Source organism: Lissotriton vulgaris, chromosome 9, assembly GCF_964263255.1.
Source record: "Lissotriton vulgaris chromosome 9, aLisVul1.2, whole genome shotgun sequence".
Taxonomy (NCBI): Eukaryota; Metazoa; Chordata; class Amphibia; order Caudata; family Salamandridae; genus Lissotriton; species Lissotriton vulgaris.
Window position 1 is genome coordinate 736,433,527 of NC_141697.1, and position 12,310 is coordinate 736,445,836.

The 12,310-nt window shown below is 43.4% G+C and overlaps 1 protein-coding gene across 2 annotated transcripts in view; it reads left to right on the top strand.

Moving 5' to 3' along the window:
* Positions 1-12,310, top strand: part of DHX34 (DExH-box helicase 34) — a 418,314-nt gene that overhangs the window by 347,625 nt on the left and 58,379 nt on the right. For both annotated transcript variants that reach the window (XM_086938485.1, XM_086938486.1), the window contains exons 14-15: positions 5,154-5,423; positions 10,412-10,588. In XM_086938485.1, coding sequence (XP_086794611.1) covers positions 5,154-5,423; positions 10,412-10,588 — 447 coding nt within the window. The remainder of the gene's footprint in view (positions 1-5,153; positions 5,424-10,411; positions 10,589-12,310) is intronic.

Sequence of the window (12,310 nt, forward strand, 5' to 3'; positions counted from 1 at the left end):
TCTGCACTCACTACTCACTACTCTGCACTCACTACTCTGCACTCACTACTCTGCACTCACTACTCTGCACTCACTACTCTGCACTCACTACTCTGCACTCACTGCTCTGCACTCACTACTCTGTGCACTCACTACTCTGCACTCACTACTCTGCACTCACTACTCTCTGCACTCACTACTCTCTGCACTCACTACTCTCTGCACTCACTACTCTCTGCACTCACTACTCTGCACTCACTACTCTGCACTCACTACTCTGCACTCACTACTCTCTGCACTCACTACTCTCTGCACTCACTACTCTGCACTCACTACTCTGCACTCACTACCCTGCACTCACTACCCTGCACTCACTACCCTGCACTCACTACTCTACACACTCACTACTCTGCACTCACTACTCTGCACTCACTACTCTGCACTCACTACTCTACACACTCACAACTCTGCACTCACTAGTGTGCACACTCAGTACTCTGCACACTCACTACACTGCACTCACTACTCTCTGCACTCACTACTCTCTGCACTCACTACTCTCTGCACTCACTACTCTCTGCACTCACTACTCTCTGCACTCACTACTCTCTGCACTCACTACTCTCTGCACTCACTACTCTCTGCACTCACTACTCTCTGCACTCACTACTCTCTTCACTCACTACTCTGCACTCACTACTCTCTGCACTCACTACTCTGCACTCACTACCCTGCACTCACTACCCTGCACTCACTACCCTGCACACTCACTACTCTGCACTCTGCACACTCACTCTGCACACTCACTCTGCACTCACTACTTCACACTCTGCGCACTCTGCACTCACACTCACCTTCTGCCTCACAGAGGGATGAAGTGAGCGCCGTTCTACTGGGGAGACCTGGGGTCGGGCGGGAGGGTCACCAGGGGCGCGCACGGCTTATAGAGCTATACAGATCAACACAGTATTCTCCGGAGTGCCATCCATCTACCGCAGTAGCAGAAATTAGTTTGAAAGCATTGTCGAAGAATGCCAAAAAGCGCCTCATTTAGAAGCGATGAACAGAATTCAATTTTTAGAGCTCCCATGATGTGAAAACAATTTACAATGTACTGTGAACAAACTATTTACGAAGATAAAATATTAGTGAGATAGGTAGTAATCCTTATGCATATTGCCAGATAAGCAGGTGCACCAATGGTCCTCTACACTGGAAAGTCATTTTGAGGATGTAAACACTTCTCAGAAGACAATCTCCTTGACTACAGCGGACCTGCAACAGTGTGCAAAATGTCATGACATTTTGTGTTTATGTACTCTGCTGTATAGATATTTATTGCCCTAATTTCTTTTCAGTATTAGAGGATATCTTTGAAAATACAAGCCTATTATGGAAGTGGATAGAAAGCATTATGATCATCGTGGCTAACACAAAGGTGCAGTGAGGAAAGTGAGTGGCAGATATCGCCACCTCATGGTAACTGAGTATAGTGGGTCCAGTGGTAGCTTGCACAGCCACGTTCTTTCACTCCGTGTCCAGACTTTGACACTGTGGAATGGGGTTCAAGTCCCAGCGTCGGCTCTCCCAGAGATTACAAAAAAACATGCTGATCGAAAGAAATACAATTAAACAATACCGATTGGCGTGACGAGGATAAATCCATGTGCAGTGCACTGCCCCCTTGCCTTGTAGACACCGCAGCCCAAGAAAACATGATTGACGGAGCAAAACGGTGGTCTAATTGTCCATAGCCAAACTATATAACAAGCTGAGGATCAACGGGCGTGAAAACAGCGTGGTGGGCGCGCACGTGACGCAGCGTGGGCGTGCACATCAGCTGAAGGATCGCCGGGGAAGACACCGAGTCTGCCAGCTGCCATGACTGACCCACTGCAGAGGGAAAGAGCCCGGTGAGTGGGGGTAGAGGGGGGGCGGCAGAGAGGGAGTGGGCAGAGAGGGATGGGGTGTGTGTGTGTGCGTGTGTCTGTTTCTGTGTGTGTCTGTGTGTGCACGGCGCATGCCTGCCTGTGTGTGTGCGCGTTCACAGACCCTGGTCGGCGCGTTCACAGCTCTAGGTCCCTTCAGAGCGAACTCCATAACAATAGGTCTCGATGCCGAGACCTAAAAAGGGTCACTCGAAGTTGTCACTCCATGCAGTGTAGTAAATGTTACTGTAAGAACATCTGATGAATAATAGTGGTGTATGCAAATTATTGTCAAAATCAATAGGATCATTTCTGTAGAAGAGTTAACATAAAGGCAAATGATTGGTGTTGCAAGCGTGCTTGATAGGACTGATTGATGAATACCTAGGGCGGGTGAGGGAGTATCTGTCAGAATACTAGTTGTGTTTCTGAATGGCTCACGCACTGGTGCACCTGACTGTAATGTTAAACCTCAAGAGGCTGAGCATGACTTTTTAATATCTGTTGAAGCAGTTGTCAATAAAATTACAGATTTTACTATTTTTCAATGTATGTGTGTATGCGTTTCTGGGAAGAGGGTTTGTTGGGCTCCTAAATATCTGCAAGACTGTTGCACAACATACTAATGCTTTTAAATATTGCATCACATAACAGTTTTATTCTGCTCTTGATTTACTCTTTGACTTAGTTATGTAGTTTTAGTGTTAAGGGAGATGATGTTTTCTGTCCCAGTAATTTGTGTTTTTACTAGCAGTTTCTTTTCATAAACTTATTTCACTCTGTGTTAGCACACTGTGTTGTTATCTCTAGCTATCTCCTTAATTAATGTGCTCTCCCGGGGTTCTGGAGAATGTGGAGACTCTGGTTCATCACAAGCATGAGGTCTCTCTAGTGCTTGCAAAACATATTTTTCTTCTTCATGATAGCCCACTGTGAGAAATATTACTTTTATAGGAAAATTTCATTTTGAAGTTGTAGTAAAGGTTGTGAAGCCAGGAGATTACTGTATGAGTGTGTCCTGGTAGACTGTATAGTATGAGAATATGAAAGATTAAGTTAGATTGATAGCACATACCTCCGCCCCACACACTCACCTTTTCGGGTGAGTAGTCGCTCTTTATAAGAATACTGATTGATTGATAGATGGATTGCATTTAATAACAGTTTGAAGGAGATGGTTGGCGTTATCTTGACTTTGAATCAGTGACAATTAGTTTTGTGCATAGCAACTGATTCTCCACCACGTTTGTTCGGCTTGTGAGTGATGCAGTTGTTGTCTTCTACCATTATATTAATTGTAAATGTGGAATTTTCTGAAACTCCGATATCTGTTCTAGTTTATGATATCAAGATTGTGTGAAGACCTTCCAGGTCCAAATCACATTGAGAATGAAGGCTCTCTTTAATGCCACCCATATCAAGCAGTAGCTAAAGATGGTTTGGGTACTGGTATGTTGTATTTGCACTTTTGGTATGCCCTGAGCACAGATAAGGACTAGGCCTCAAAGCAGCAACCATGTGTGACCAGTTTATGTTGTGCTCATGGTGGTAAACCTCGAATAAAGGCCATGGTTTATCCCAGAATTCCCTTTAATTGAAAAATGGTTGTCTGACTTTGACACCCGTTCTAAATCTCCTGGCAACTATGTATATTTCTATATGCATTGGCCCTCCTTTGTCCTTTATCTCGTCCTGAGGTTAGCACCTCAGTCCTTATGCCTGCTCCTTTTTGGGAAAACACTTCAATTGTGTTGCCTACTCCTGGAGGGATTTTTGCCTTAATATCCACGTTTTTGAAGTGAAGTGTTTACACTTCAGTCCTATTACTGTTAGGATGTGGTAACATGAGATCAATTGGTTGGTTAATAATGACTTTTCAATAGAGTGCTCAGAATCAGCAGTGGCCTTAAAATATTTTTTTGTGGCAAGCATCGAGGAGCAAAATGGTGGGTGCATGCTTTTTCTTTAACCAAAATATAAAACAGGTGAATTTTAAGGAAAACCCAGCTTTTTACCTCCAATTTTAAAGCATTCATAGTAGCAAAATGTGCTCTCCACAAATATATGTACAAAATTAAATTAATTGGTTGCTAAGTTTAGTTGATATATCAGGAGACTGTATGGCTCCTGATCTTAGAATTAAAAATCCATGTTCTGATCATAGATTTAACACTTGGCCAAAAAAGCATGGATGATTTAGGAGCAAACCTTCCTGAAATTATGACTATGTATACAATGTAATGTAAAATAAGGAATCGGCTATAAAGGGTGTTGTATAATATACTCCCAATTGCATTTGCCACCCCAGTAATATCCTTCTTTCTGTAAACCAGGCTCAGGCAGACAAGCTCTATAATGTTGTTTGTGTATTAAACCATGGGGCATATGTAGTAAGGCGTTTGCGAATCGCAAACAGCCATTTGGTATGTAGGTGCCACATAGCATAATAAGGAATCGCACAAATTGCGATTCCTTATTTTGCTCAAGCATTTAAGGAATCACAATTTTGCGATACCTTAAATGCTATGTAGGGGTGACTTTTAAAATGCGATTTTGGCTTAAGGAATCGCAAAATACCACCTTCTCCAAGTAGATGGTATTTTGCGATTTCCTGTCAAAATGCATTTTAAAAACAAATCCAAAGTGCCATGGGGCGCACAGACATGCCCATAGGGCATGTATGTGCGCCACATGTACTTACAGGCACATTCCAGGGGTGCAACAGGTGTCCTTTGGACACCCTGGCACCCTTGGAATTGCGATTCTCAAATTGCGATTTTCTCTTAGAAAATCGCAATTTGAGAATGTATCCCCATTTTTTCCTATGGGCTTCTTGGCCCATAGGAATGAATGGGACACTCATTCCTTATTTGCGATTTGCAATTTGCTAATTGCAATTAAGGAATTTTAGCAATTCGCTAAAAAATTGCGTTTTTTTTTACCTACATTCCATTTTGCAATTCTCAAATAGAGATTCCTTAAAAATCGCTATTTGAGACTCGCAAAATGGAAATTACCTATATATGCCCCTATGTTCGAGATGATGATGATGCAGAACAAATGTTTTCTGTAGACCACTTTGTGGCAGGCAGAGATGGTGCTGCACTATATCGAGTACCTAAAAATACGATATATGCTCTGCCCTCTTTAATGTTACAATTGACTGTTACGGAGATTGCATTTCGGAGTCTTCAGCAAAGGTGGTTATTGCTTCTTATCAGCTTACATTTATTTTCTTTACTCCAGGCTCTGCTATTACTGTCCCGTTCGATAGACACAAGCGCTGACTGCTGCAGGATTGTTGCAGATGGATGGATTGAGATCTCTGTTGGTGCTGCTGAGACTGCTCTGGAACTTCTGACTTTGACAGTCCAACTTCGATCCTCGTGGGAAAAAGTAATTAGCACACGCTTAGGAAATAAGCACAACAAGGGCTATGATGACGATGCATGGAGGAGCCAGAAGAAAAGGATGTCTACCTTAGCTGGGAACCTAGTGGATTTCATGAAAATCAAGGTATAATGTTTAGTAGAGAACTGGTGTGGGATTCTATTCAACAGATGAATGAAAATAAGGCTATTGGTATATTTTTCAGCTGCCTCAGTTGGAGTAGCTAGGTGTCACAGCATCTACATGTAATGTGCCCCTGTCACTGCACTTAATACCACTTTTAATAGGGTGATCCATGAAGGCCAAGCCAAGAACAGAGATTTGAGATGGCTCTGCAAAGAATGTGTTTACACAGAACACACAAAAATACTTGGGCTATAGATTCCTTACAGGAATTACATGCATGGCAGGTCGAAGATTCGGTAACCTCCCATTTGCAAGTGAACTGTTTAAATTGTAGGGTGCCCTCTCTGAATTGATAATACGGGTTTCTATCCGATGGTACTGTAATAATGTCCCACAACTGCTCGTACGCACATGATGATTTTAAATCCAGGAATTCACTAGTCGAAGTAGTACTTGCAGCTTTGTGAGCCTCATCAGACAATGTTTTTTTCCCAGGAGAGCCTGTTCCATGTTTCTTGAGAAGGAATAGGGCACCCCAGAGTGTTTTCCCATAGATCATTTAGTCCTAGGAAGCAAAAGACCTCTTAATATGGTTAAGCCAATGAATCTTATGGAAATGGTCTGTCTCATTTACATCCTGGAGTGCAGTGGAGAAATGAGCCAGCTCGGAGGTTGACCAAAGGCGCCTCCAAAACAGCAGCTGACGTAATTTACATTTACCCTCTACCCGTTTTTATGCCCATATCCAAGGTCAAAGGTTGTAGAGGTGTGCTGGGTGGCAAACGGATAATGGTTCTTAAAAATTATTAAAACAATGGAGCGGTGCACTCCCAGGGTGCTATGAAGTAAGTAATGAAGCTTGATCAGTTTCTTCGTGAAAAGATCTTTATTTAGGTATATCCAAATGCATAGACACAAACATCAGCCAACGCATTTCGTTCATGAAATGAACTTCATCAGGGCATGTATGGTGTGCAACCAAAGTGTCAACGTCAAATTTGCACTGCGGCCCTCCTCATGGCGGCCCTGACATCATATCGGTGTCGCTAATGAGCGACGCTACTCGGATTCACTGTTGCTTTTGGAACAAATTTGACGTTGACACTTTCGTTGCACACCATACATGCCCAGACGAAGTTCATTTAATGCTTTTTGAAGTAGCTTTAAGGGAACCTAATTTATCGGACACATCAATAGAGCCTCATTATTACTCAGAGAAGAAAGAGGCAAAAATGTATTCTCATCAAAAACTACAGTGCCATCATAATAAAGATTTTTTAAATGATCAAACCATTCAATCGGGGAAACATAGTTGTTTGGTTCCTTGGCAGCTGGGTTTCCTCTTTTCAACACCAATGCTCAATATAAATAGCTCTCTAAGGTTTGCACAGTTTTAGATACTAGATAACCCCCCCCCCAGCATATATTATTAAACATAGCAACACAAACATCATTGAGCGTTAATAAAATCCCAGTATATCCGGAGAATCAGTATCTAGTTGGATGATATTACAGATAAGGGAAGCTTGAACCCAAGTAATTAGTCCACTAGAAGCTCCCCCAGCCGCGCTCACTTTTGCAGGAACATAATAATTCAAGTAGCCTGGTTTCAAAACAGGGTCTATGCTCAGAGTCTCTTGTAGCATGCATATATCATGATCTTCAATGAATTTTAGCCAGTCTGGATGGTCCAATTATGATCTAATACCAACCACATTCCAGCATAATATACTGGTTAAAGGGGGCTTCATAGCATTAGAAGCATTACTTTGGGTAGGCACCTGAGGGGCAGGGATATCCACTACCAGGTTTACGTTAGTGGTTTGCACAGTGACACTAGCATTAGAATTATCTAATGGTTGATAGGCAATGACTGAATCGTTTAAATGCAAAACCTCTAAGGGAGGCAGATGAAATGATGATGCATTAACTGATACCCCTGCCTGCCTAATTGGGTACACTGATGTTACACAAATAGTATTAGTAGGGTGATGACTAGTGTCCCTAACTTAAGTCAATCCACCTCACCTAGGATTGCTGCATGGCGAAATGAGAGTCCCTGCCTGACCAACAATATTTAAATTGAATAGGGCAATTTTGAAGAGGACAGGACCTGGAGGCAAAGGTCACAAAATTGTCACCCAACACTTAATTTCTTTGAGTAAGCTCGATTGTGTCATGAGTTAGATATTTTGAAGGATACCTTTGGGCATTGAGAATGTCATCACAAATAATCGATCAACATCCCCTGACATGTCTAATTGAATGGGTCACTTTTTTTTATAGCGAGACCTCAGCTTCATATGTCACATCAAAGGGGAGTCATGGGACCTTAACCATCAACATTTTATATTTTATTACATTATTCCTTTGATCATAATTTAGAGCAGATTTTTGTCCAAAACCCTTATTAACCCAAGAGTTGTTGGATTTATCAGCTCTATCAATACTAGGCATCTGAATAGGGTGACACGTGTCCGGAGGCCTAACCCGGGAAGGACATTTTTCAGTTCTAACACTAGCCTGGGGTCAAGAGACCCCCGCATCCGTAACCTAGCCCCACACCTGAATCTGGATGAAGGGCAGCCAAAGAGGGTTTCATCGCATGAGTATTAACTTCTGGATGGATATCTGTAAGGCTAGTGGGAATATTAGTACCCTTGTCCCCCAAAAATGTGTTTAACACATCTGACATATGGCGGATAATGGATTTAAGCTCCCCCATCTCTGCCTTTCATTGTACAATGGGATGGGGAGGGTATAACAAGCCACATTAGCACAAGAGGAAATAATCAAAGCAGCTGGAGGGATGGGGTCTACAAAGGTAGGGTAGCTGAATACTTCTCATGTTGCTCAAGCAATGAATGAAACTGGTTGATGCATGGAAGAGCCTCATCGAGTGGGGACGAGTACGATGGAGACGTCAAAACCAAGTCTGAAGGTCTATTTGAAGCTTCTAACGGCTTCGCTGTTACAGATCGATTTAGGGATTTTCTAAACATATCTGCGATTCGTATTGGTTGTGATCTCAGATCAGGGGGACCCAAAACCAATGGTACAGGGGGAGGCTGGTTTGGGTCCGATGCAAGCAATTCTTCACACTCGACCAGTAAATCATCAATGCGATTTATGACACAATTACTCTCTGCAGTTTTTAAAGATTGTTTCTTTTTTAAATTCTGTTTGGTCCACTTGGCTCCTCCATCGCCTTTCTTTTACGCATAATTTAATCAATCAGAATAGATAAAGCAATTACGATTATGTTTCAGCATATACATAAGACCCTTGCAGCAGATAGAGGCAGGCACCAACCAAACAATCTCCAAATCTCCAGCCCTGGATGTACAGTAGTTCATATAGTTAAACAAACCAGTTCCAGGAAATGTTCCAGATCAAGGCTGGTCCAACCGAAAATATATCTATGGTGATCCAACAAATAAAAAAAGAAAGTACCTCCAAGTGAGAGACATGTTAGAGGGGCGGCCAAGCCCAGCCTCCAAAGCGTGTGGATGGGCCTGCCCTTGACCCGGGCTTTGCATGTGCGTGTCCCTCACAGCAAGACCACATTGTGATTTAATAGCGCAGCCTGGAAGTGTTGGTTACACGAGAACAGGGGTAGATGGGACTTGAGGTTCCCAGCGTCCAGGTGTCAGCGGTGGCTTTACCCCTGCAACATCAGGTCCCCACAAGGAAAGGTAAGTATGTTGGTAGCGCACTCCAGCAGCGCTACTTAGTCAGCTGCAGCAAGTCATGCGCCCCCAACAGCAGCAGGACCACGTCGTGCTTTAATAACGCAGCCAGGAAGCGTTGGATGATGCCAGAACAGGGGTATATGGGACTTCTGATCCCCAGCCAACAGCTGCAGTGGCTTTACCCACACAACATCAGGTCCCCACAAGAAGAAGTATGTTGCTAGTGCGCTCCAGCTGTGCTACTTAATCATCTGCAGGAAGTCAAGCAGGCCCTAGGTGTCAATAGGGGAACCAGCAAATTTACGTAATCGACACTCACAGTCAGCTCGCAATGAAAAGTCACCAAGTCTCTGATCCGCTCCACCGAACTGAGCTGAGCACTCACACTTGTCCAGTCTTAAAGTAAGAAAACTCTTCAGAGGTCAGGGGTCAGATCTCCTCAACAGGGGATATCAGCCCCTGAATGTAAGGTATATATGGCAAGTCATGAGAAAGAAAAGACCAGATGAAAGGAAGCCTCCTCGAGTTCTGCCTCCTCCTCTGACCTGGGGCACTGTGGTGTTCATAATTCGCCCCTGCACGCACGTCTCCACCCCTGGTCAATGATATTACATGCTCTTCTTGACAGATATGCTATATGTCCAACATGTGGTAAAAGGTTAGGTCCATTGTCACTAGATTGGTAATAGAAATTTGGACACCGGTGTAGCATGTGGAATACACAAACCCTATAGGATGTCATCAATGGTTTCATGTGAGAGTTCATCAGCGATGTCATCAATGATGTCATTTTACATGTCATGAGTGCAATAACATGTGAGGTCATAAGCAGTGCATATGCTTTTTAGATGGGTTTTTCTCTGACCTTTTAGGAAGCAGGGGGGTGTAGTTGGCCTGAAATCCTGTACCACAAACTAAATTCAACTTTAAAACCTATTGAGTAAATGATTGTAAGCAATCACTTTGGAATAAGCCATTGTGTAAGTTAAGTGACAGCATTATATGCAGGCATTTCCTTGCTTAGGGGTGGCTAACCTTAGCTCCAGGCCTACCAGAGCCATGCGATATTACAATAACCATATGAAATAAATGATCTAAATGGCTCTAGTTTAAAAAGCCAGTGGTTATCGTGAAAATTTGGCATACATTTTGCACTCCTGGGCCTTGTGCAGCGAGGGTTCAGGATCAACCTTCACCCACTGCAGAATGAAATGTTGTGGTAGCCCTTGAGTGCTTTCAAGCAATCATTATTTTATTGTATGTACTGAAGCTTCTCTTTATCTCTCATGTGCCCAGTGCAAGTACAGCATTCGAAGGCTGGGTGGACTGGAGATGCAGAACCTGTATGTGGGCCCTCAGAGCTCCAGTACTATGCCCACCCTCTCAGGAATGTTCAGCGACACGGAGATGAAACCAGACCCCATCAAGGGGGGGCACGTGATGGCCAACTTCCTCACATATAATTGTCTCACTGTAAGTAATGCTATGAAAAGTTGTCACATGGGCATACCAACCAATGTTAGTGTAAGGAAAGAAGGTTGCCCAAAAATAGGCGGCAAAGCATAACGAACTATGGGGCAAAAGCCTGAAGGTAATCATTTTTGATTACCAAATAGCGAATTTTAAGGATTTGCTATTTGGTAATCGAAATGCCTTCTTTATGAAGGATTCGCAAATATTTTTGCGAATCTTTAACATTCCTTAATTGAGAATTGCAAATTGTAAATTGCGATTAGCAATTAAGGAATGACTTCCCATTCTGGAAAGAATGGGATTGCATTCGCAATTTGCGAGTACCAAATAGGTACTTGCAAATTGCGCATGCAATTTGCAAAGGTGATAGGGGGCCAAATGGCCACCCTGATGCACTCCAATTCAGGTAAGTGTGCACATGTGGCGCACATACATGCCATAAGGGCATGTTTGTGCACCACATGGCACTTAGAAAAATGAAAAAAGAGCATTTTTCAAAGGATTTGCAAATTACCACCAACTTGAAGTTGGTGGTAATTTGCGAATCCTTAAATAGGGTTCGCAATTTTTCCATACTTCCTGCATAGCATTTAGGGAATCGCACATTGCATTTCACTAAATGAATTTGCAAAATAGGTAATCACAAATTTTGCGATTACCTATTTTGCGAATTTACATTTGGGATGGATGCATCTCAAATGCCAAAATACCGGTCGGAAAGGGGCCGATTCGACCGGTATTTTGGTTGATGCTTGGGTCCTATAAGTGAAATGCAGTAGCTGCTGTTTGACCATTTATATTTATGTGTCCCATTTTTATTGTTTACATATTAGGTTTGGCTTGATCATCCATCTGTGTGACTTATTGGTACCAATTCTTTAAAATATACATATAGTGAGCTTTTGCTTATACGTGAGGAGTCTTTTTTCTCTCGCCTATTGCTGTTGACTGTTTGCTGTACCTTTCCACTTCTGGTGTGCTTGTATGGCAATTCATGAGGTGATATTTTACATCCCAAAAATACAGAGACTTCTCAGTCATCACTTTTTTAGCTCATAGATAGATAGGTGCATTGTGCGCAGAAAGCGGTTGTTTTTCGTTTTGTTTTTCAGCACTGCATGCTTTTTCAATGTTTTAGTCATGACTCCAAATGCAAGCCGGACCTATTGGCTTTACCAGGACCTGTTTAACATTTCTGTCTGTACTGAACCGTTTTCATTTTTAGGTCTCGCTAGTGTTAGCAGCGAAAAGTGCTGCGTCCAGCGAAAGACCTATTGTTGTGGACTTGCCGGGAATGTTGGACAGGGGATGTGCACGCGCTTTCCCTCTGCGATTTTACCTCGTGGCCCCGCACGCCCAGCCCGGCGCCGTGCACATCTCCTGTCCCACATTCACTGCAAGTCAGCCTGTCTCAATCGCGCGTGCACACAGCCACACTCGCGCATACACACAAACACACACACACACACACACACACACACACACACACACACACACACACACACACACACACTCGCCTCCCCGCACCACCACCCCAAGGGCTCACACGCACACACAGCCCCCCACCCCTCTCACCGGGTCTCTTGTGCTCCTCACGGGTTGGTAGACGGTGGGGGCAGGCACCGGCAATTTGCCTCGAGCCCCCTCCGCTTCTCTCCCCATACTCCTGTTTTTTTTGTTGATTTGGGGGCCCCCTCCCAGGGCCGCACAGCACTCCTCAAG